This window comes from Eretmochelys imbricata, chromosome 1 (genome assembly GCF_965152235.1).
Source record: "Eretmochelys imbricata isolate rEreImb1 chromosome 1, rEreImb1.hap1, whole genome shotgun sequence".
Taxonomy (NCBI): domain Eukaryota; kingdom Metazoa; phylum Chordata; order Testudines; family Cheloniidae; genus Eretmochelys; species Eretmochelys imbricata.
The window spans coordinates 55,468,982-55,495,640 of NC_135572.1; the positions used below are offsets into that span (position 1 = coordinate 55,468,982).

The following is a 26,659-nucleotide window of genomic DNA, read 5'->3' on the forward strand; positions in this document are numbered from 1 at the left end:
CAGTTTAATATTAAAATGCCTGCCAGTTTTCTGAGCAAATGAAAAGTGTTCGAAAACTTGTTCATACATGATCAAAAGTCAGGGAGGGATTACGCATACTTTTTAAAAAAAGTACAAAATGCAAAATATAGCATTAATTTTGAAACCTTTATAATATGTTGAACTTCCCTAACACCTTTCATCTAAGAATCTCACAGTATTTTACAGACATGAACGAACTAAGTCCCATAGCATGCCTCGTTCCATGTAAAGACTGAGGAAACCTGAGGCTTCAAGAGATTGAGGGACTTGTCTCCACTTACCGGGGAATCCACACATGGCAATCGATGCATCGGCGGTCGATTTAGCATGTCTAGTGAAGACCCGCTAAATTGACTGCAGATCGCTCTCCCGTCAACTCCTGTACCCCACCTGAACGAGAAGGGCAAGGGGAGTCCATGTGAGAGCATCTTCCATCGTGAGAGCATCTTCTGTCAACATAGCATAGCGTGGACCCCACGGTAAGTAGATCTAAGTACATCAACTTTAGCTATATGAATAACGTAGCTGAAATTTTGTAACTTAGATCGATCTCCCCCCGTAGCGTAGACAAGGCCTAAGTAACTAGATAGAGACTGCACAGGAACTCTAGAACAGCAAGAAAATTAAAGCAGGTCTGCTGTCTTTCACTCTCATGCCTTAACTATACAATGTAATATATGCTACTTACAAGTCCAGAACAAAATAATTTAGAACAGTGATTTTTAACCTGTGGTCCTCTGAGCTTGGGGGTCCGCTGACTATATCTAAGAGGTCCATGAAAAGTTGTCAACATGCATCCAATGAAGTGAGCTGTAGCTCACGAAAGCTTATGCTCAAATAAATTGGTCAGTTTCTAAGGTGCCACAAGTACTCCTTTTCTTTTTGCAGATACAGACTAACCCCGGCTGCTACTCTGAAACTTACAACAGTGGTTTTCAACATGTGGTCCACAGATCCCTGGAGGTCTGCAGACTCAGATTTCCACCTCATTTGAAAATTTTTACAGGTCTGCAAATGAAGAAAGGTTGAAACCCACTTTTTAAAAAATCTATTATACATTTATATTTTTAACCTTTTATGAACTATTCAAGTTTCAACACAATCTCATGAGATGTAATCTCTCTGCCATGAGGAATGCAGATGGAAGCAAACATGCCACACAAGATGAATCTCGACTAAATTTGGTTTACATTCAGCAAAAACTAGTAAGTCTTATCACCGTATCATTCTGCTCTTTGAAGAGCGGGCAATAATTTGACTTTTACTGCCTTCCAGAAGTAACAACAATTAAGGCAAACAGTGGTTAACTAACTGTACTCCAGCAAGGAGTTTTGCATTTACACAATTAAACCAAAAATGTAAAAAGATAAGTTACCTTTCTAATTTCATCAAGCACGGTCTCAAATGATTTCTTATCCATCTTTACTTGTTCATCCAATGCAGATTTTTATTTAAAGAAAAAATACATCCAGGCCAGACTCTTTACTGCAGAAGTGTCTTTTTTATTGTAGAAGAAAAGCACGGGAAAGAGACACTTTACAGAGCTGAAAAAAATCCTTTGACACGCTCAATAAGAAAAAGGGTCAGGGCAGGGGATGCGACACTTTTGGACAGCGGTGCGGATTTCAGTCACAATATAAATGCTTGGTCCAATGCACTGTTCAGCAGGAGACGGGGATTAACGCTCCCTGCCTCGGAACTGGCACACTGAAGGGGGGAAAAGAGTTACATGGTTTTGTGAGGACGGGGAGAGAAAGGGGACGAAGAAGAAACAGGGGGAGCAGGGGGCCGTAGAAAGGGGGGTGGGACGCGGGGCAGCGCCTGGCTCAGGTGCCGCCGGGGACACGGAGCGATAGGGCTGTGCAACTGCCTCAGCCTCTTGCCGCTCCCGTCAGCGCGCGGCCCTCAGCCCCGGCAGCCCCCGGGCTCCGCCGCTGCCCATCGCCCGCAAAGCTCCCGGCTCTTTGTTACCAGCAGCAACAAAAGCCACGGCACTGCCGCGATGGGCGGGGGAGGCCGCCGGGGAAACGGCCCCGGCTCAGACCCTGGCACGGCCAACCCTCAGCCCGGGGCCGCCGCCGCCGCCACCCGTGAGCTGTAGAGCGCCCTGCCCAAGCAATAACCATCAGCGACGAGGTTCCTCCTCGCCACTGGGGTCCACAATGTCCATGAATCGCACGCCGATGACATCATCAACCTGCGTCCATTGTATCTCTCCGACGACCCCTCATGCGGCAGAAACCCCAACAGAAGTTGACTGAGCAGAATGCCTGAATCCGAGCGGAATGGTCTCTCGCCTCTCTCTTGCAGCGATCAGAACCCCAGCTACTGTGCTCCTAGCATCCTGCCGAAAGGACTGCTATCGAGTGTTTAAAAATTCCTGGATACCGGACATTGTTGTCCTGCGCTCAGGCACTCAAGTGGACAACCCCAAAGGCGAGCAACAGGGTATAAAAAATTGCGAGGGAGGCCTGACCGCACCGTCTCCGCGTCCGAAGTCACGTGACTGACACACGCCCAGGCGCCGCCTGTTGTCACGTGACAAAGCTGCAGTCTTCCAGGCAGGAACCGTGGCTCTGCCTGGAGCCTGCCATGGCATGCCCGGCTCGCGCACGCTGAGGGGGTGGGGCCTCGGCCTGACGTTCGCCGGCTCGGGGGCGGGCGAGGGCGAGCCCTGGCGGTGACGCTGTCCGGGCTGCATGAAGCTGCGCGGCAGGCCCGGCCTGGCGGTTGCCATGGGCAGCGCGATAGCAGCGCTGCTGGTTTTCTGTTGCGCGCTCTCGGGATCCCAGGTGGGTCTGGGCAGGGGGCGCGGGCCGGGGCTCCGCTAGGCGCCGTGGAGAGCGCGGGAGGATCCGCCTACAAGTGGGTGGGGTGGGCTTAGCCCCCCCCTCCCCGTGCCTGCTGGCTCCGTAGCGCCCCGCCGTGTCCTTCATCCCCACCCTGGGCCTGTCCCCGGCCCCACGCCCGGATCCAGGTGTCCAGGTACCTCGCTCGGGCAGGGGGAGATGACTGCTGGAGGAAGGGGGAGCTGGCTCCTTCCTCTCTGTCTCTTCCCAAGCCAAACCCTCTCCCTCTCCCAAAGAGCTGCACTTGGGTCTCTGCTCCCAGATCCTTATTTCTGGTGCCTAGTTAACTTAGTCAAAGGGCAGCATTATTTAAAAATGTATCAGGGTAAGAGTCAGTTTTTAGAAATGTCATCTAATGAACATGATAAAAATGTAAAGTACTAATTACTGTACTAGTTATTCAGGTAAGAAGCTGGGTGTTGATTGGCTCTTTGTGACAAAATAAGCCTCAGGTCCCCTAGCTGGCATGTCCCTGCAACAGTCAGCCTGTTCTGAAGGAACTGGGGCACCCCACTCACTGATCCCAAAGCTTTGTTCCTGTGCAGTGTGCTGTCGCATAGCACCCCATCCCCCTTCCATAGTGTAAATCAGGGGTCTCAAACACGCGGCAGCCCACAGAGTTATTTGCTGCGGCCCGCCAAGCTTCCTGTGCCCTCCCACCCGAGTTATTTCCTGCAGCCACCAAGCTCCCCTCCCCCGCCACCTCCCCTCCCCCCCACCCCCAGCGTGCTGCGTCCCCTCTCCTCTGCCTACCTGTAGGTGCTTCCCGCCACCAAACAGCTGTTTGGCGGCGCTTAGCGCTTTTCAGAAGAGGTGGGGCAGGGGCATGGATTTGGGGAAGGGGTTGGAATAGGGGCAGGGAGGGGGAAGAGTTGGGTTGGGGGCTTTGGGGAAGGGATTGGAATGGGGGTGGGGAAGGGGGCAGGGGATGTCAGTGATGTGGCCCTCGGGCCAATGTACTAGTCCTCATGTGGCCCTTGTGGTGATTCGAGTTTGAGATTCCAGCTGTAAATGGTGATGGAATAAGGAAGTGGGTTTGACTGGCTGTGCATGACAAACTGTTTCTCAGGTCACCCAAAATGACACATTGCCACAACCATCTGACTGTTTGGAAGGAACTAGGCCATGCTGCCACTCACTAACCTGAAGCTTTGTTCTTGGATAGCATGCTGCCACTTGTTATGCCCCCACCCCATTTCCATATTGTAAATGGTGCTTGAATAGGGAACTGGATTTTGACTGGCTATAAGTGATAAAATAAGTCTTTGATCACCCTAAGTGACATGTCCTCACAACCATTAAGCTGTTCTAATGTAGCTGAGACATGGAACTGCCTTACTTGAAACTTTTATGTTGCAAAAAATTGTGGCCCATTTCCCCCCACCCCCACACAATCTCTTGTGAAATGGGCCGCAATTTTTGCAGAGTTTCAAGAAAGATAGGTCTATGGGTCAGCTACATCAGAACAGCTTAATAGTTGTGGGGACATGTCACCAAAGACATATTTTATCACATACAGCCAGTCAAAGTCCAGTTCCCTGTTCAAGCATCGTTTACAATGTGGAAGTAGGATAGAGGCATAAGAGATGGGTGTAGTTAGAGTTTGCTGTCAAAGTGAGGGGATGTATCTAGTGGGGTCCTGCTGGGGTCTAGCCTGGGTCTGGTACTAGTCAATAGTTTCAGTAATGACATCGCTAATGGAGTGAAGAGTATGCTTATATGATTTGCAGATGACACCAAAGTGGGAGGGGTTGCAAAGTTTTGGAGGAAAGAATAGAATTCAAAATGACCTTGACAAAGTCAAGAATTGGTTGGAAATCAGCAATATGAAATTCAATAAAGACAAGTTCAAAGTGTCACAGTTCATGGCAACTGCATTTGTATTCATCCTCCATGGTCCTATGAGGGAACCCACTCTAGGCTACCGGTTCCTCAGATGTCACTTAGCTTGAGCAGAGACCCATGTTTCTTTCCCTCCTAACCAGGGGTGCACAGCTCCCTAGCTACACTGTGAGATTTCCAGCAAGCCAAACTGCCTATTGAGGCCAGCATCTACACTTCACTTTCTCTTTGAAGGATATGAACAGTGTAATTGCCTTCATTTGCAAGTTACCATATAGCCCTTTATAAGCAAGCACATTTATTCTTAAGGTGAAAGTATCATAGAGAAAACATATTAAAACAACAAAAGAACCTACATGCATACTAATAAGCGTACTATAGATCACCCTCAACTCCACCAAGGGTTCTGGTAGGAGACAGTCCTTCAAACTCCACAAAAGGGTTTTTCTGTGGTTACAAGTTCATAACAACCGCAGCTCAGAACCAGAATTGCTAGGAAAGGTCACTCTTTCCTTGATTAGATTCTGGGAACATGTAAGTAGTAGACAGTGAGCCCCTATGAAGAGCGTAACTTCTAAAGTCTGGTTTTTTTTTTTTGCAAAACCAGAGGGGGGAAATTTGCATTCCCCTACCCATAGCGATCCTCAGGAAAATCACTTGACACCACCCTAATTGTCCGTTCTTGTCTGGCCCGTTGTTCAGTATACTTCTCTGAAGTTATTAACACTTCCTGGGGTTTACATCCTATTTCTCCATTAGAGAAGTGAAGACAATCCTCGTCCACAATAATACATAACCTTTGCATTTAATGCAATGGACTTGAAATATACTTAACCTTAATTCAGGAAGGTTTCCTAGGGATATTGCAGGAAATTGCCATATATGTCACACAAATTATTATACCTAGGAAGGAAAAATCAAACGGATAACTACAAACTGAGGAATAACTGGCTAGGTGGTAGTACTGCTGAAAATGATCTGGGGCTTTTAGTGGATCACAGATTGAATATGAGTCAGGCTACATTTTAGTCACGGGTATTTTTAGTAAAAGTCATGGGCACTAAACAAATATTCACGGCCGGTGAGTTGTCCATGACTTGTATTATATACCCCTGACTAAAACTTGAGGGGGTGCTGCAGGTACTTGGGGGCGGCGGGGGAGGGTATTGCAGGTACTGGGGGGGCTTGTGGGGCTGGGGCAGGCTCCCTACCCGGCTCCTGAGCTCCATGTGCTGCCTCCACTCCGCCCCAAGCCCTGATTCTACAGCTCCTATTGGCTGGGAACCGCGGCCAATGGGAGCTGCAGGGGTGGTGCCTGCTGTTAGAGGCAGCTCATGGAGCTAGGAGCTGAGGGAGGGGAGCCCCCCTCCAGGTAAACACCACCCCGCACCCCAGCCCTGAGCCCCTCCACACCCAACTCCTGCTGCTGGCGGGCTGAGGTGGGAAGACTGCTCCAGCAGTAGCCGGTGCGCCTGGCTGCCCGAGGAGAAAAGTAAAAATGATAAAAGGTTTAGAAAACATGACCTAAAAGGAGAGATGGGCAAGTTTAGTCTTGAGAAAAGAAGATTGAAGGGTCATGACAACAGTTTTGAAATATGTTAAAGGTTGTTATAAAGAGGACAGTGATCAATTGTTCGGCATGTCCACTTAGGTTAGGACAAGAAGTCATTGGCTTAATCTGCTACAAGGGAGATTTAGGTTAGGCATTAGTAAAAACTTTCTAACTGTCAAGATAGATAAACACTGGATTAGGCTTCTAGGCGAGGTTGCAGAATCCCCATCATTGGATGTTTTTAAGAACAGATTACCTAGACCATCCCTGCCAGGTGTTTATCTATACTTGAGAATCTATGAAATCCTGTTACTGGCTGTTCTGCACGCACACTTTTATCAAAGTTTCCCCTCCAAGTGGATGTTTGGTGCAATAGGTGGTTGTGTCAGGATTACAGACCATAAAGCAGCAGACAGCACCAGATTATGCAGCAATTCTATGCAGAAGTTTATGAAGAAACTTCCCTTCTGTGCAAAACAGGGTCTGACCATACAGATCCCTAGGAATGCTTAAATATAGGTGTCACCAATAATCAGCACTAACAGCAGCAACCATTGCTCAATTAATTAAAATATTATAATAAATAGCAACATCTATACTTATTTTACAGTTTCAGAGTAAACATGAACAAATGCAATGGATTACGTCAATTGAGTAGACATCATTTCATTAATGGTGAACCATGCATCTTATTCATTATTGTTAAGTCTGATCACAGAAAGATTCAAAAATTTTACCCTGGGGTATTTCCTGTATAGATTTCTATGCATGTTAGCAAGTAAGTTGAAAGACAACAGACGCATTTTGGTGGATGTGCTTCAGAGTAGTTACTTGTCTTTTTCAAATACCATTCATTGAATATTCAGACAAAAATGCAGTTCCCCTACTACAGAAAAATACGCCAACTGCCCTCTCTGTACTACCTTTTTATGTAACTTGAATATCGTATTAATATTTACAAGTGTTTCAGATATTGATTAGTTCAATAGAAGTCATCAATATTATTTGTATAAACAATAAAGTTTATGAAAATAAAGGTGGTGTCATTATATGTACAAAGTTGTTGGAATGACACACAACACTGGGGACCATTTTGTTTGTTTCTACAAATTTGGTCAAACTGAGGGCTGGCATTTCTATGATGGAATTTTGGAATTAAAAAGGAAAGGAGGTAGAGATATTCTACTTACAGATAGATTCTTGAAATTCCATTAAAGTGTACCAGTGTACATTTGTATTGTCTGAGTCTCACAGCCACACAAGACACAAACTGGTTCAACAGCTACAACTACATTACATATTCCTTTAAGTAGAATGTGAACACTCTAGTGTTCACTGTTGTCTGTATTTCAGAAGCCATCAGAAACCATTCAGAACAGCAGAATGAATTGATAGGCCTTTTATGTTTGCATGTAGCTCATAAACATGATTATTGGAAGGCAACTGTGCCCTTGAAGTGTCTTTTCTTTATTTTTTCTTGTGTAATGAGCAAAACACACAACTGTAATTGGCACAACTGTTTTTATGTGTGTACCAGAATTTTAAAAAAATTGATACATCTTTCATCTAAAAACAAATCAAAGTTCCAATGGACTTCTTCATTTGTAACTATCATATAATTTCTATGAAAACATTACAGAATGATTTGCAGCAAATTCATTGAATATTGGTTCTGTTGATTTTTACATGCAATATTGCGTATTGTATGTTAACTAACACAAAAAAAACACACACACACAAAAATTGGGCCAATATATCTGTCAGACCAGAAATAAAGGTTCACCTCTGGAAGGGGCAAATCCTCATTCTTCATAATGAAATAATGGTTGCAGGGACTTGTCACTTGGGGTAACTCAATATGTATTTTGTCCCATACAGCCAGTCAAAAGCCAGCTCCTTAATCACTATGTACAATACAGAACTGGGGTTGGGGTGTGAAAAGTAGCAGTATATTCCTGAAGAACAAATCCTTGGGTTGGCAAGTGGCATAGAATCCTAGAACCACTGGGTTAAAAGGGACCACAAGGGTCATCTAGTCTAACACCTGGCATGTCTCAGCTACTTCAGAACAGTCTGACAGTTGTGGGGATATGTCACTTGGAGTGACCCAAATTGAATTATCTCACGTATAGTCTGTCAAAACCCAGATCCTTATTTAAGCCCTCCACAGTATGGAATGGGTGGGGAAGCATATAGCCCAAGAACAAACCTTGTGGTCGGCAAGGGGCATATTCCAGCCCCTTCAGAACATCCTGACAGTCGCTGGGCCATGTCACCTGAAGCGACCTGATGTTACACCAATAAAATAAAAACCAGCAGGATCTTATTAAAGAGGAAAAGGCAAAATACCACATTTATTGTGAATACAGAAAGAATCATAGTAAGCAGTTAGTTATAGCTATAACATTCCATTCAATCTCATATTTATTCACACATTCATTCATACAAACACACACACACAGGTTCTGCAAGGTTGTTATCATAGTTACCAGCCTTAGAGTTGCTCATGCCAAGCCACTGGCCAGGTGGCCTGGACATGAGGAGGGAGCAGGGCCTTGTCAGATGCTCATCTGATGCTCCTGGAAGTTGGCTTGCAGAATCAGACCCCAAAGTTCTCACTTTCTAGAGTCCATTTTTATAGGAATTTCTTCCTATGCCAGTCTGTGGGAATTGCTTCATCATGCTGTTGCTGAATCAATCAGCAGATAGCACATTCCTGAGGGCTCTGTGTTGCCAGATGTTATCTTGTTCTTTGGTTCTCCCATTCTTGAGGCTGTTGGGTGGATTCCAGTCTGCCCTCTGGGGGTCCTCTGGTTATTTCCACTTGATGCCTTCCTCAGCTGATGGACACTGGATTCTTAGGCTGGCACCTCGCTGATCATTCAGTTATTATCCATACCAAGCATCCATCCACATACATCCTCTATCTCTATTTTAATCACAATTGTTAATACAACAAAATGGCGGGGAGTCTCTGGGTGCTGTTTCTGTTGTTACAGAGTATTGCTTTGAGTCTCTCTCTGTGTGAATTGCTTTGAGAACAGACTCTGTCTTAGAATGTATTAACGCAATTAGCAGCTTGCAGGTTTCACACACAGAGGGAGAGAAACAGTACCAAAAACCAAGAGACCTCTTAATTAGTAATACCCTGGAATTTTAAACTATGGGGAATCAAACTCATCTGTGATTTTAATACAGAACTTCTTTAATATGATCCAACACTGAGACGCATTTTGTCATATACAGGCAGTCAAATCCCTGCTCCTTATTCAAGCAGTGTGGAATGGGAGTAACATGTGGCAGCACATTGTGTAACAACAAAGCTTCAGGTTGGCGAGTGGGATGTCCCAGCTTCTTCAGAAGACTCTGATGATCACAGGGCCATGTCACTTGGGATAACCCGAGACACGTGTTGTCTTGTACAGCCAATCAAAATCCGATTCCTATTCAGTTTTCATATACAAAATGGAAGTGGGTTGGGGGTGTGGCATGTGGCAGCACATTTCGCATAACCAAATCTTCAGATCAGTGAGTGGCATGGCCAAGCTTCTTCAGAACAGCCTGATAGTCACAGGGAGGTGTGTCTCGGGTCACCTTAAATGACATTTTGTCATGCACATTTAGTCAAATCCCAATTTCCTTATTCAATCACCATTTATAAAATGGAAGTGGAGAGGAGGTATGACATTTTGCAGCATACTATGCAACAACAAAGCTTCGGGTCAGTGGGTTGGATTCCCAGCTCCTTAAGAACAGTCTGATGGTCACAGTGATGTGTCACTTCGGATATCCCAAGACTCATTTATTCACATACAGTCTGTCAAAACCAACCTGCTTATTCAAATTCTGTGTATGATATGGAAGTGTGGTAGGGGTGTGACATGTGGCCAGTATATTGCACAGAAACAAAACTTGGGCTTGGGGAGTGTCTTGTCTCAGCTCCTTCAGAACAGTCATGTGGTTCAGAACAGACATGTCACAGGGACATGTCACTTGGAGTGATCAAGACTTATTTTGTCACATGCTTGCAGTCAAAACCCAGCTCTCTGATTATTCACTTAATAAATAATTAAGGAATTAGTAATTCAAATTAATTAATTCACATTAATCTGATGACATTTCAAAAAATTTTTATCTTACATTAATATATTTTGTAAATAATTTTGGCCTTTGAATAAGGAACTGGATACCATGAATGTGGAGCTGGTACTACAAATAAGGAACTGAGAATAACAAACCAAATTTCAGCCTTGTGTCTCTCCCTGACTCTCTTCCCTTGATTAAGAAAAAGAGTACCAGCTATATGACAGTAAAGGATGAGGAGTCAGAAAACATTTTCTCTCTCTATGTTCCCTCTACTATATTTTCTACCATGTGTCTGCAAGTCTAACTTTTATTAGGAGAATGCAATTCTATGGCTGCTTAATTTGGTAGAGTCCAGAGGGCCCTGATTGAAATGAATGGGACAAGTCACCCCATCAGAGCTATTGTTTCAGGCTCTCCCCAGATGCTGGTCGATGATGCAGACAGTTTATGCTTGGCTCACATTTGAGTTTTTATCCATGACTGTAAGGGCTAGAACATACAATAAAGTCAGATTTTGGCACACAGTTCTGTGGCGAGATAAATTCTGTAGCAAATCCTGTTGTCATGGAATCATGGAGCGTCCAGGGCCCTGCATATTTCTTGCTCTTTTTCTTGTCTTTACGCTTCTTGCCCTCTTGGTCTGTCTGTGGTCACAGGATTCTGGCTTTTATCCTCTTTTTTTCACTTCCCTGTTCATTCCGTCTCTCCCTCTGTTTCAACCTATTCCTCTCTTTCCTCTTTCTCTTTGCCACACTCATTCTCTCTGTACTTTGTTTTCCCTCTTCTGTCTCCTCCTTAAACTAAGTTCCCCCGCCCTTTGCTCATTTGCCCTGCATAATCCGGCATTTTACCTTTGGAGAGAGGAGGTGAGGTAAAGCATAGATGCCTTCCCAGTTCTGCCAGGATCAGTAGCCAGCTGCATATTGTGGCCAGGAGGCTGAGTTCCTTGCAGGGCTGCTAATCAAGTGTTTCTTTAAGAGTTTTGGCTCTCCTTGTGCATAAGGAAAGGCTGAAGGTCTCTATTGGAGGCTTCTGGCACGGTGGCAAAATGTGTTAGACCTGGTTGGATGTGGTCTTTGAAACGCACGTGTGCTCATCCTGTCTACTGTCACCCCCTTCATCTCCAGTGCCCACCTCTGTGTGTATGAATCCTTCCGTCTATGGTAACGTTCTGGTTTTACGTGTAGAAGAGAGTGAGCATGATGTTGCCCTTCAGCAAAGACCATCAAGTGCATAAGGAGCCTACAATTAGAATAAGCCACTAGAGATCTTCTTTAGTTTAAGTTGTAGAGAGCTGTAGGGAGCTGAAGAACTAGGATTCCAGTCCTGGCTGTAGCAGGATAGAGTCATGATGAACTCTGTGGTTGTGGCAGCAGGAGTCTTGATATCCACTGGATGCTTTGTGATGGAGCTGTCAACTACCTATTAACACACACAGGTGTTACGCAGTAAAGGTCCCTTGATAATGGAAACTGCTTTGGGAAATTAAATCTAGCCACCATCCAGTTCACACAACCTCTTTAAACACAGGTGGTATGACTTGTTTCCATATTATCCAATTCAAAACTATATCATTGCTCAGGGTGCTTGGGGTGAATTGTCTTGAACATGATTCTGATCAACATGGTTTAGCCAACACATTAGATACAGCTACTGGAAGGCTATTGTGGACACACCATCCAGAATTGTTACAAGAGATTAGCAGTTTTAAAAGGTTTTTTAAAAGAGCTCAGCACATTTTGAGTGCCAAAAACTACACACCTGGGAAACAATTGTGTAATTTTGCGTCAGTAATTCTACAGCATCCCTGCACTCTATGTAGAGACAATCTCTTCTACAGTATCCTTGCACTCCATTTAGAGACAATCCCATGTCAGAATAATATTTGTTATTGAGTACTTGGTGGATGTACACTTGATTTAATGTTTCAAGTGTGCTGATTCATTTGGCTCTAACAAAGAAGATTTACAAAGGCCCAAATAGCAGCTAGCTGGCGAACTTCCGTTGACTTTCAGTCCAAATTGGACACCCAGCCACCATTTGTGTCTTTGAAAATCTCACCCTAATAATAACTAATAAAAAGCTGAAGAGTTATAGAAAGTGGAATCTCATGGAATTTAACTATTAATGGTTATTTACTTTTACATTTTTAAGGTATTAAGAGCAATTGCTTTTTACTCCCCTTGGAGGATAGAGCAACAGCTTTACAAGCTGGATGTAGGCTGGCCTAAACGTCCAGAATATTTCACTGGGCAAACATTTTGTGTTGCTGTTGACCCTCTCCATGATCTGGTCTATGTTGCACAAGTAAGTAATAGCACTGGAATTTTGTTCTTATTAGCATTATATTGTTTTTCTCCTCTGGAATTCCCATTTGCATTTATAATTAAGATGATTATAACCATTTATTGTATTAAATTCTAGATGTAAATTTGACTAGGTTATTAATAGTATACATTTCTTTAAAGTAGTTCTGGATATGAAGGGTCTTCCTGTGCATATTGGGCTTGTTGCTTTTATGTTTTTTACAGGCTTCAAATTTTAAAAAAATAGTTTTGAAATGGCAAGTGTCACAAGGAAAGATACAAATCAGTTAGCCTAGAACGTGGAAGCCTGCTAGGAGAATGGAGGCAACTGTAGATGTCACTTCTGCTGCTGTTCTTCACATCCCTGCCTCAACTAAGTAAACCTGTAAAGAAGGATGGCCCAGTGGGCTATGGGAGACCTGGGTTCAATTCCTGCACTGCCACAAACATCCTGTGTGAATTTGGGCAAGATACTTACAGGGATGTAAAAGATTAACCTGTAAGCATAGTCTTACCGGTTAAGCACCTTAACCGTTAATCCAGCTGTCCCCAGGAGCTCCGCACCGGCCAGCCCAGTGGGCCCAGCTGCGCCGCCTGGAGTGGCCCGAGCAGCACCGCCCACCCAGAGCAGGCCCAGATGCGGTGCCTGCCCGGAGCAGGGCCACCTGCCCGGAGTGGGCCCAGCTGAAGCACCCAGACGGAGCAGGGCCACCCGGATGGAGCGGGCCCAGCCACGCCGGCCAGATGGGCCCCAGCCACTTAAACGGTTAGCTGTTTAAACAACATTTTTTTAAAATGTTTAAACAACATTTTTTTAAATTGTTTAAACAGTTCACTTTTTTAATGGTATTTACATCCCTAGATACTTAGTCTCTCTCTGCCTCTCTTCCCTATCTGTAAAATGGGGATAATAATACTCACTGGAGTGTTGTGAGGATTAATAAATCAGAAACTATGAGGTGCTCAGGTACTTCAGTGTTTGGGGGTGTCACAGGTCAGGGTAACTGCACCTGCATTCATGTCCATGTTCCATCAAAGGCACCCCTTCTAGGCTCCTAGCTCCTCAGCTGTTAACTCTCTTGGGGAGAGACCTAATCTCTGCCTCCTGACCAGGGGGCTTTCCAGGTTGCACACTACCCTGGCTACACTCTGATATTCCCAGAAAGCCAGACTGCCTAAACAGGGCAAGCTTTCTCTCAAGGCAATTATGCACAACATAATTACCAGCAGTTGAAAGTTACCACAGAGCCCTTTATAAGCAAGCACATTTAATCTTAAGGTGAAAGTGCTACAGAGAAAACATATTAAAACAACAAAAGCACCTACATACAAACTAATAAGCTTATCAGAGATTACCTTCCAACTCCAGCCAGGGCTCTGGTAGGAGCCAGTCCTTCAAACCCCATTTCAGAAGCATTTAGAAATACATCCATGTCATTCCCTAAAGCCAGGAAGAAATTTGGAGTTGATGCCACTCACCAGGACAGGTACCTAGTGCCTGCCTCCACTTACTAGACTATGGTAAGTTACCAGACTATGGTGCCAGTTTCTCTTTTTTGAGCTGATGTTATTGAACCTGGTCCTGCTGGCACAGTCTCTCCATCTTGACAATACTACTTCTTCTCCACGTGTTCTGACACTGGCACAGCTGGATTTCCAGAGGCATCCGATGAAGTGAGCTGTAGCTCACGAAAGCTTATGCTCAAATAAATTGGTTAGTCTCTAAGGTGCCATAAATACTCCTTTTCTTTTTGCGGATACAGACTAACACGGCTGCTACTCTGAAACTAGTCTGAGCTAGTATATGCAAGCATCCCCACGAGGTGGTACCTCCTTGGGGGATTACAACTTGGCTGATTTTCCACTGTTTTTAGTTCCTGTAAGAACTGTGGTGGCCTTTCCCCCTGGAGTGGAACACAATAAAACATTCATTTAAACAGTGGACCCCGAAGATACACATGGGGTTGCAGTATTTGTCACATCTCTCTCATACAGAAGTTACATATAGTCCTGGCCCACAATAATAGACACATAAGACTTTCAGGGATATTGCAGGAAATTACCATATCTGTCACAGTGGCCACATCACTACCTAGGATGGATAGACAGAAAATCAGCCATCCCAAGCAACTGTTATAATAGAATTTTACTAACTGTACTAGTCATGCCTACATGTTGGTATCTAGATTCTGGTTGAGACTCTCTGTCTTCAGCAATGCAAACAAAGATGGTGAGATTTTTATTTATAAAACACAGCCATGGCACCTGAAATCCTGGACAATTAAGTACAATTAAAAATGTGTGTCCATCTTGGGAGACCTAAGGCATGATGTTTTTTTCAGAGATTGCGTGCAATCACAATTCAAAATGAAGACAATGAGAGCAGCAGTGGCTCAGCGCCTCTGAAAATCAGGCTTTAAGTGTCCCAAGATTAATGAACACTGTTGCAAACTTAACCTTTCTGTGTTTTTCCCCAGCTGTAAAATGGGGTTAGTACTTGCCCACATCACACAGGTTGTGAGCATTATTAATTAATGTCTGTAAAGGTTTTTGACATGAAAATTACGAACATTTAAACAGAATTGTCAAAAGTGAGATTATTTGCTTGATAAGATCCTTTTTTCAATTGACTATTTTTGTACACCTTCAGAGAGGGGCTAATGTACCAAAGGTACTAGTGTTTTCAGATGAAGGATATTTCCTGCATGCATGGAATTCCACACTTGAAATGCCTCATGGTATCTTTGCAGTCAGCACCCCTACAGATACCTCAATATGGATCACAGATGTTGGAACTGGTATGTATAATGGGAACATGTTAAAAATATTGTGCCACAGAGAAAATAGGTTTTTTGCAGGTATCCCTTTGAACAGTAATTTTAATTGTTTGAATAAGGTACCAAAAGAACATTAAGCCAGATTCATGCTCCCCGAGTCCTAACTGTGCATTGATCCAGTTCCCCACTACAAGGTAGAGCAGTTTGAAGGCTCATGAGTTGTGCCATGTGCTCATTTGCCAGAGCTGATAATCTTGGCCAACATTTCCAGATCTTAGTCGAGAAACAGGGCCAGAAAAGCATGCATTTAAATGCATGATTTGTGTCCTCTATCCCATCCTGACAGCTCCAGTACTTTGCACATGTCCATTTGATGCCTTGTTAATCTGAAATCATTCTCTTACTACAGAGTTTTCTTAGTTCAGTTTCATTCTTAAAGTGACAGTGGATTTTTATCTTGTTGTTACTGTGTTGATGTCAAAGAGCCATGGTTTTGCTGAGAAATGTCTATGCCTTTCCTTAATACAGGGGAGTATGGGCACACAGTTAAACAGTACAGTCCTTCTGGTAAACTTATTCAGGTCCTGGGCACTCAAGGTAAAGCTGGCTCAGGTTTAAATCCGCTGCAGTTTGATCAGCCAGCAGAAATATTTGTGGAACAAACAGGGGAGATCTACATTGTGGATGGAGATGGAGGGATGAACAACAGATTATTCAAACTGTCCACAGGTATGTGAAAAGAGAACGTACACAGGAGTTGACATCTGAAAATTTAGAGGCCTAATAATAGTTTTAAACATCAACATTGCTAACTGTGGGCCTGATCTTATGCCCATTAGAGTTAATTGACAGACTCCCCATTGATCTTGATGAGCTTTGAATCAGAGCCTATTTCACTGCTGATCATTTTAGCAAAAACACCCAGCTAATCAGCTAACTCCTTGACTGTCATGTTTTTAATACCTGTCACTGCTATTTTAACCCTTGCCTGTTTTCTCATTGTTTTTGTAAAGATTAAGGCCCTAGCTTGTGAGTAGTCCCAGTGACTTCAGTAAAAAGAACAGGAGTACTTGTGGCACCTTAGAGGCTAACAAATTTATTAGAGCATAAGATTTCGTGGGCTACAGCCCACTTCATCGGATGCATAGAATGGAACATATAGTAAGAAGATATATATATATACATATAGAGAAGGTGGAAGTTGCCATACAAACTGTAAGAGGCTAATTAATTAAGATGAGCTACTATCAGCAGGAGAAAAAAATTTTGTAGTGATAATCAAGATGGCCCATTTAGACAAGAAGGTGTGAGGATACCTAACATGGGGAAATAGATTCAATATGTGCAATATTTAATCTATTTCCCCATGTTAAGTATCCTCACACCTTCTTGTCAACTGTCTAAATGGGCCATCTTAATTATCACTACAAAATTTTTTTTCTCCTGCTGATAGTAGCTCATCTTAATTAATTAGCCTCTTACAGTTTGTATGGCAACTTCCACCTTCTCTATATGTATATATATATCTTCTTACTATATGTTCCATTCTATGCATCCGATGAAGTGAGCTGTAGCCCACCAAAGCTTATGCTGTAATAAATTTGTTAGTCTCTAACATGCCACAAGTACTCCTGTTCTTTTTGCGGAAACAGACCAACACGGCTGCTACTCTGAAACCAGTGACTTCACTGTGAATATTCATGTGCTTGAAATTAAGCATGTGTAAATGTTTGCAGAATTGGGACTGTATGAATTGGGGCTGTACCAGTACAATTTATGAATTCTGATTGATACTGTGAAGATGTATTTTGACAAACTGCTATATCATGAGTGTCTATATGTATTGGATTCACCATTGCTGAAGGGGCCTGTAGCAGGTACATACCAGATAGACACAGTAGGAGGTGCTTAGGACACAATGACTCTATTCAGGTGCAAACATCTGGGAACACTGGGTGAGCTGGGAACACTGGATGAGCTGCATCCTTAGAAAATCAGGCTAACTGACTCCTCTGAAGCGACAGGAGAAAGGCAGGGGCAGTGGGCACAGAAACAAAACAGTGCTGGCCACAGTGTTTAAATAGGGGAACCCACAGGACTATAGGGCTGAGAGAAAGAGGAAGCATGGAACAGGAGACAGCAAGGTCACAAAAGCTGGGTAAGAGGGAGAGATCACCCAGCAGGTAGCAGCCTGCATGAGGCAGGGGACACCCTGCCCGCCTAGATATCATGGTCCATAAGGACTCGCAAGGGAAGGATGAGATGGTAAAGGGCATACATTGTAACTTTTATTGTTTTGAATGATCTATACTATCCTGTGCTTGCTTTACATGATTAAGTGTAAAGGAGCATTAATGTGTTAAGTGTGCAAAGTGTCTGAGTGTGTATCGACTGCTTCACAACTGCTGCATGTCCTTGAAAGAGTTAAACTGTGCACCAGAAGTTTCACACTTTGGTGTGGAGTTCTGGGAGAGGGATGTGTTTGAGTAACTGGTGTATCTCGGAGGGCAGCGCTGGTCCTGGGCAGGTGGGCTGAGGAGCTCCATTTCCAAGAAGGATAGCAGACTGAGAGTCAGTGCCCAGGAAATGTGCCAGAGAGGCTAATGGAGGAAACAGTGCTGCAGCCTACTGGGGCTTCAGAAGCTTAACACCCTCCTCCCCTCCCCCTGGGACCCAGAGGAGCAGAGGCTTGGATTCCCCCTCAGAGCAGTCCAACTGGTGGCCAGGAGGGGGTGCTTGCTAGGATCTGTGTCAGAGGTCTACAATGAGCTTTAACCCTGTAGTTTCTCATGTAGGTCATACTTCTGTTATTCACGCATCTTGAAAATGTCTTTTTATTTTGAAGAAACAAATCTTTAAAGAAACCAACACATCGTCATGACCATGAACTTATTTTTTGGCAAAATTAGACCTTTGTATATTGCCAGTTATACTCTTCCATTTTGTATTATTGTGAGCAGTAGATAGATAAATCTAAGCAATATATTTTATTATAGTTTATTTTGGGTGAAAAATTTCTTTGCCTCTCTAGCATGACCAGGAGAGAGATTTTTCCCTTTTCTGTCTCTGCTTGATATTGCAGCTTTCTTTTTAACATACACAGACACCAAATGGATTAATAATGAAAAACAAATATATCCTGCATGGAAAAATTAGTGAGACACAAATGTAAATAGAATTGTCTCCTTATGAATAGTAAAGTTTGAAATTAGGAATAACAAGTCTAATCCTGTTCCCATTGAAGTCATTGGGACTATCCCCTGGACTTCAAGAAGAGGAAGATTGTGTTTTAAATCCCTTTAAAGTCCTGTCTTATAAAAATGACTTGTATTTCTGTTGCTAAGAATCATTTAAAAGGAAATAAGGTCAAACATATTTCACTCATTCATACTACATAATACAAGTGAAAACTACTTTTTCATTATTTATTATGATTTCTACTGTTAGATTTCAAGGAAATATGGCTGCGTGGGGAAAATGGTACAGGTGTCGGTCAGTTCAAGATTCCTCACAGTGTCACAGTGGATTCTGTTGGACGGGTAAAGAATTAAAACTGTTTTTCAATGTTTTAGAGACAACTTTTATGCCTTCTCCGGTATATGTCTACATGTGTTTTTGGTACTTAATGTCCTTTGCCAAAAAAAAAAGAGAGACAACCTAAAAAGTGCCATTCTTTCATCTTTGATTATTGAGATCTGGCCTACTGCGTACCATTTTAATCATGGGAGCAGTTATGTGTAACTTTTTCACATTGAAAACTTTTTCTTGACGTGGCTGGGAGGGTAAGAGGGAGTCTTGACAATTTGACATAATCTCTTCACATACATATATACACGGACATCCTACAGTCCCCAGGAGGAGACTGCTACTCCTACAGACCTTTAAAGGATTTGCACTGCAAGGGGGCAGGAAGAAGGAAGTTCCCCTAATATGCTGCCACCCCACCCTGTTCCTGTGCATTTTATGGGATCTGCAAGGTGGGAGCATTGACTCTGAGGACCTTTGGTGTTGTCGCTCCAAAGCTCCTTCAGAGACTCTTAGGACAATTTTAAAAACTAAGGAAATTCCCTGACATATAACTCAGTTAAGGTTCTATCTAAGTTATAACTCATCACAGTGCCTCAGAGGTTGAGTACACATTGTGACACTTCCCAGGTAAACACAGGGTTATGTGGCACCTCACTACCACCTGCCCTTAGTGTGAGAAAGCTTTGTCTTGGATTGCTGTGGGTCAGCTCTCCAACCTTACTAGCCATAGGCAACACAAGTAATCCCCTCTAGGCCTCGCAGGCTCTGCTGTCCCTCTACAGGTTAACAATAGGCACACTGGAACTTTTGAGCTCTCCAAGCGTCTCCCTGGAGTGTCCAGACTTTTGTCCACAGGACACTCGCAGTATTCACCAAATCGCTGCTTCCAAAGAAACTACAACTCACCTTAACAGTTTAACTTCAGATCACCACTCTGCTTAACTCGCAGCACTTAAATTTGTTTATAGTGAAATCAGGTATAAATATATTTAACAAAACATAGAGATTCAAGTAATAGCAAGTGGAAATATTGGAAACAAATGATTATATGTAAAATAAAATCATAATATGCATTCTGGAGCCTAGATTTAATTGACAAGAAACCCTCTTGTCTAGTGGGATAGGATACTGCTTGCCCAAACTCCTTGCAGCACTTTACAGCTAGGGCGGCTGTGACCCTTCTTTCATAAGACATGCATGCTGTCAGTTTGCCTCCGAGATGAAGGATTCAGTGTGTCTCTTAGCACTCCAAGATATACCAGACCAATTCTTTGTCTTTATTCATAAACAGGACACACCCCTGCTCTTTGTTTCTTCCTGTACATTTCCTCTTCTGTATATTTCTCAATCTCTCAATTTGTACTTGGCTCAGTATGCAAATAGGCATACAGTGTGTGGCATACAATACACCAATTGCCAGACAGGGAAATAGGTATCAGTTACCTCCTGTGTGAAAGAAATATCTTTGAGGTATGTCACTCCTGGTGACCTGCCTTAACTCCAAGACCATAAGAACATAATTTTTAGTATATGTTAGGGAATCCCTGTAAAAACATGCTTGCCCCCTCTGCCAGTTGGCACCAGTCAGTGTGTCCCTGAATCGCACACAGTCTTACAGAAATGCTTTAATTTCTCAAATAAACAACTTTAAAAATGTAAACTTTTATTTTTAAAATTCAAAGTATGGAAATTCACAGGTAAGGTACCCAAACTGTCACCTACCTCTGCCCCTGCAGCAATAATCTGAGAAAGCTAAAATGTTTGATGGACATGATTGTCTATAACAAAACAGTTTCATCCTGTCAGCGATCGCAATAATGGGATGCCTTAATGTAATGTACAGTGTTATTACAACCCATTCACAATCCACAGAAAAAAGCCTACTCCACATATTTCTGATTAGACAAGGGGCATACTGAAGATAACCAATCCCCAGAATTCTGTGTGCCAGCCAGTTTTCAAAGTGTCATTGCACAGATATGTATTTACATATGCAAACCTCCTAGACTCTGCTCATGAAATTATATAATGTAGCTGAAAAAAAAGAGCAATTATTAGTTTGGTGACATGATACTTAGTTAGCATCGGATAAGTGTATGTATATGAGCACTGAAAAACCTGTGTTCTGTGGTGAACATTTCTGTCTTGCAACCACAAAAGAGGGGAGCATAAGACACTGGCATCTCTACTGCGGCAGAGTAAAGTAGTTGGTGTATCTTACCTCTGATTTTCGATATATAGTTTAAATTCATTGTAAGGATTTTTTTTTTTTTTGAGAGGGAGTCTGAGAATTAATACCTGGTTAGTCAACTTTGTAAAATAAAAGCAGAGCCAAATTCATTCCCGATGTACCCTCTTTTCTTCACTATATTTGGCCCATTATGTGTAAGGAACTGATGCTTTTGGTGTAGCTATTTATAGCAGTATATATACTGTATAGCTGTATTATAGCTGTATTTACTGTGTACAATAGGTGTGGGTTGCTGACCGAGGAAACAAACGAATCCAGGTTTTCGATAAAGTCACAGGGGAATGGCTGGGGTCCTGGAGTAGTTGTTTTGTAGAAGATGGTCCCTCTTCTGTCAGGTACTGTAACTATGTATTTCCACACAAACATTTCAAAGGAAACAGAATGCTAATTTTTCTCCAGTAAGATTCCACATTACTTTAAGTTGATAGCAAATGCTTGACATCAGACTCTGGAATTAGCGAGTGGAATTGCTATGGAATTATGTCCTGACTCCTGATCCTGCAATAGGATCTGTAAAGGTGAATCCTTGCAATCACATGACTTCATAAGATCTGCCTATGTGGATCCGACTGGTGGATTGGGACTTTCATTTTAATTTAAAGTTGTGAGTTTCATAGACATTGGGGAACACAATTAGGAGCTTGATATTGCCCCCCTTACTCAGATGTGTAAAGGCTACAGGCCCTAACTTCCATTGTGTAAATTCCTATTCATTTGCTGTTACACCAAAATCTGTGGCTCCAAGGAGCAGCAGCAGCACGTAGAGCAAGTCCTGTATGCTTGCTCTGTACACTCTACAGCACTGTAAGATTGAGAACGTTAGAATCGTTTTCATTTGATTTGAGAACTTCAGCAGCTGGATATTAAGTGACTGACACATGGGCTATACATGAGAGTACCCTAAACCTCAGATTTGAAGCCCAAATCAGAAAGTTAGAAAACTGATTGCCTACTCTGCACATGAACACTGTTTGCTCACCTAGATATGGATAATAATTTTTAAAGCACATAGTATAGCAGTGTTAATATGAATTGTTCTAATGAATGTTCATTCTAATTATTTTCTTTATTTTTAGATTAACTACCAATGAGGAATATCTAATTGTAGCTCAGCTGAGTATTAACAGAGTGACTGTCTTGGCAGCACCACCAATAGGATCCATTGGAGAGTGCCATGTGGTAAACACAATCCAGCTAGCTGATGAGGTTAAACCACACCTTGTGGATGTAAATGTGAAGACTGGAGCAATTTATGTTGCAGAAATTGGTGCACAACAAGTACAAAAATATGTACCCTTAAACTAGTGGTTTTCTTTGGTTCATTCAGCACAAGCCATTTCTTCTGGATTACAAGACCCGTGCTGGATTTCCTTACATTCATTGCAGACTGTGCTTCCACTCATAAGCACAGCATGTTGCACCACTAGAATGCATAAAAAAAACTGCTTTGTGACCTGCTCTCACTTTTATTTTCTGTGTCAAACTCAGGGAGCTATTTTCTCTTGATCTGTCGTCATTTGTTTTTACTGGCATGTTTTGTGTGTTTTGTTTCATTTTTGTTAGTTGTTGGGATTTGGAGAATTGGAGAACATTAGTTCCATTTTACCATGTTTTACCCTGCTTTTAACTTCAGGGTAGTTTTCCCCCTTGTCTCTTGATAAATCATAAGACATTAGGTTTGTAATTATTCTGCTTGTCTAGGCATAATTTCCATTGTTAATCAATATACACACTCTACCTCCAGTGTCCAGGGTGAATCTTGTGACTTCTTTGCCTAGCCAGTGCACTCTGTTACCTCCTAAGGTCCTAGCTGGCAGAGAGAAATGTCTACATATTTAATTTTCTAGAAGCCTTGTCCACTTGAGGCCCTGGACTCTAGCTTAATATTGCTTCAGGTTTCCTTGGCTCTCTATGCTAACATTGTCCAACTCAGAACAAAAAGATGCAGCATATCATAGTCTCCTTGGCTTCAGTGAGACCTTTGATACTTATAGCCAGTGCTGAGGCTTTAGCATCTCTGACATCTACCTTAGGTAATCATTGGTACCGCTGTTGACATCAGAGGCATCAGTTCTTTACTGATTTAAGCTAACTCCATATAAAGCACTTTAAATGAAATTAAGTGTGTCTTCACAATGAGGTGACACAGATTTTTAACTAACTGAGTTTCTAAATTGATTTAGTTAAATGGGTACAAGTTTTATGTGTAAGCAAGGCCTCAAAGTAGAGTGTGTTGAAGTTTAGCACATCTGAGCTCCGTGAGGCACATACTCGGGATTTACTAGGAGACTTTTAATCAGCCTTAGGCCTGATAACATGCTTTCGCCCTCTTAATCTTGTTGAAACTCAGACACATCATCTACAGCAATATTTGGCTTTTGGATTATTGTTTTTTGAGACCAGTCTGATCTTTTATTCTGTCTTCAGATTTTCAAGGACATTATTTCAATATTAAGCTGTGACTTTCCACTTCTTTTTGAGGGACTTCTGCTAATACATCAGCAGCTGATTTCTCTTTAGCACAGAACTTGCAAACTTCTTTGTGACTGTTCCAGAGTCATTGTCTTTATAGTTCTTCTCCAGGAAGTATTCGCCATCATGGATGTCCCAGCAGTTTAATGTGTTATTGCTTAGTTCAATACCAGGTTCACTGAAATTGAGGTATGCTCAGTTTAGCCTTGAAGACCTTTCTTGCTACGGTGTCTAGATCCTTATGTAACATGTTACAGCAACAGTTTATGTGAATCATCAAGGAAGAGTCAGATTTGGTTGCCATGTCTGGACATTATTGCTGCTTTGAAACCAGGCAATCCTGAACAAAGAGGACTTTGTATAGATGGTTGTGATACTGAAAAAGACACTGTACTGGCAGATACCTTCAGATTGGCAGCTCAAGAAGCCTTCCAAGTGATGTAGATAATGAAGTTTTGCATGTGCCTTAGAGACCTTTGTGTCTTTGAGACTTGTCATTCAGACATCAATTTTTTAAAACCCTTTTTGGCTGACTTTTTCTGCCCCCCTCATCCTTGGAATCAGTGGGAGCTAGGTGCCTAAGTGCCTTTGAGAATCTGGGCCAAAGTGTGTTTGTTCATTTTATAGGTGCTTGTGGTATGAACAGATGTCACCTGGTGATTAGTAGGATGCTATCAAACTCCTTTTCACTGCTATACTTGTGACCTAGTTCAAGAGGTGACTGATAAGTGCTTGAAATTGATTTATTACAAATAATTGAGCAAAATTACATTTTAGCATAATCTGGCAAAAAGTAAGTTAGGTTTTCACAATGGAGGACCTTATGACTTAGTTTGAAAGTGCTCCTCATTTCTGTAGTCTGGTGCGATGACTTTGGCTGCATGGGATTTTTTGATCTGGGGGAAAATGGGAAAAATCAGACTGGCAAACTTGAACTGTTCATCTAAATGACAATGTTTTGTATAAAAAAAATTTTTAAACACATTTTTCCTGATTTGCACACTGCTTAGTAAAATTACTTACTTGGAAGCTAAAATTCTGTGTCCCTTTTCTCTTCCTACCTCACCACACTTGTTACTCTCTCTCTCTCTGTATGACATCGATAGTAAATTGAAAATGGATGCATAAATCTTAATTATTACAGTTTATCATATGGTTCCCTCAGAGTAATTACTAATATGTGATGATTGAGTTACATAAACCTTGATATGAAAACAACAATATAATCATTTCTAGCTACCCAGAGTCTTTTATAGAGGATTAGACTAATTCTTTAAAAAAATCCAGACAGTAAATTAAGATTTTAAATCCCTCATTGATTTCAGAGATCAAATTGTTCAGCTTGTCAAAAAGAAGATCAAGAGGTGACTTGATTACAATGTATAAGGAACCTTCATGGGGAGAAAATACCAGATACTACAGGGCTCTAATCTAGAAGAAAAGAGCATAACAAGAACTAATGGCTGGAAGTTAAAGCCAGACAAATATAAAATTAGAAATAAGGCACACATTTTTTAATAGTGAGGGGATGAATCATTGAAACAAACTACCAAGGGAAATTGTGGATTCTCTATCTCTTGATGGCTTCAAATCAAGATTGGATGATTTCTGGAACACAAGTTATTGGGTTCAATACAGGATTAACTGGGTGAAATCCAAGACCTGTGTTTATACAGGAGGTCACAGTACATCTAATGGTCCTTACTGGCCTTAAAATGTAGTGACTGAATTTGACTACAACAGTCTGCCATAAAACTCTATCAAGGTGAGGAACACTGTGTTTGTTTCTGGTTGGGTGAGTAATACATCAGAAGGGTATTTTTAATTGATTATTTTCAATATAAGTGTGAGCAAGCAGGTGAATTTTAATAACGGTTTTGTGAAGCTGGGCTTCCTACACTATGAGGAGGATGGATGGGTGGCTGTTTGTTCTGAGTTAATGTAACCTATCTTACTTTTCTTGTGTGTATCAGTAGTACCAATCTTTCAAACAAACAATTTCTGTAGTGCCAGAGGCGGTAGTTCTTCCTCAAAATGAGGTTTATTTATGTAATTTACTTTCTGAATTGTGTGCCAGCAATTTGTTACCAGTATCTTTAAATACCATTATTGATATCTTTTCAGCCATGCAAACCATTTTGGGTGAAAGCGAGGCTGTTCAGATATTTTTTTTTCTTTTCATTAAGGAGAGTGGGAAACTATATCGTGCACTTGCAGAAAACAGCAGAGTGGTGCTGGTGCATTTCTTCCTCCATGCCTTAAGAAAAATTGACCACATTTTGTCAAAGACAAAGGATTTGCTTGGTGACATTTTCCATTGTTCAGTATAACCAGGCTATACAAAAAAAGTTAATTTCATTGCTGGTAGAAAAATGCAGAAAAGTTTTCATGGTTTTTTTTGTTTGTTTTGTTTTTTTGAAACTTCAGGCTTTGGCCAGCTGACATCAGTTTTCCTTAGTGTGTGCACCTTCCTCAAACATTAATGGAAAGTACAGGCACTTTCATGCACGTGTTTTCATCCTGTGGGAAATCTGCTGTGCAGCCAGTAGTTACACAGTGTAGAGGGGCCTTGGTAATGACCCCATGGGAAGAGCAAACTCTTGGATGACTATATGAATGTGGTGAGAATTATTATTTATTATTTGTATTATAATAGAGCTAACTTCTGTATGCAAAATCAGTAACCACGCTGTGCTAACTACTAAGAGACACCTATGCTAGAAAGCCTTGTAAGACACTTTGAAACATGTTACTGTCTAGGCTGCTGCAAAGCAAGTATACTCCCAGTTTCTGGTGACAACAAGTTAACAGCATTTAAATATGTTATGACACTGCAACATGACATTGGTTAATAACATTGTATAACAATTGTACCCGTTTATCCTGTTAACAATCCCTGAGCCAGGGATAACTCCGAAGATTTTTTTGTTTTTTGTTTTGTTAAAGTTGATTTAGAAATAAAACAAGTTGAACTA

General features: G+C 42.1%; 2 protein-coding genes across 3 annotated transcripts in view; one reads left to right on the forward strand and one right to left on the reverse strand.

Annotated features, from left to right (window-relative positions):
• Positions 1-2,195, reverse strand: part of PROSER1 (proline and serine rich 1) — a 32,091-nt gene extending 29,896 nt beyond the window's left edge. Inside the window, exons 1-2 of one of the 2 annotated variants that reach the window (XM_077810674.1) lie at positions 2,145-2,161; positions 1,397-1,728 (exon numbers count right to left, since the gene is read on the reverse strand). In XM_077810674.1, the coding sequence (XP_077666800.1) occupies positions 1,397-1,441 (45 nt within the window). In that variant the 5' untranslated portion in view covers positions 1,442-1,728; positions 2,145-2,161. Of the gene's footprint in view, positions 1-1,396 lie in introns of both variants that reach the window. The other variant, XM_077810665.1, reaches the window with a different exon arrangement.
• Positions 2,196-2,596: 401 nt separating this feature from the next.
• On the forward strand, positions 2,597-26,659 carry NHLRC3 (NHL repeat containing 3). The gene is made up of 7 exons (XM_077810687.1): positions 2,597-2,813; positions 12,505-12,657; positions 15,307-15,454; positions 15,962-16,162; positions 18,881-18,972; positions 21,435-21,547; positions 22,289-26,659. The coding sequence occupies exons 1-7, from the start codon at positions 2,721-2,723 to the stop codon at positions 22,515-22,517; spliced, it is 1,029 nt and encodes a 342-aa protein (XP_077666813.1). The 5' UTR covers positions 2,597-2,720; the 3' UTR covers positions 22,518-26,659.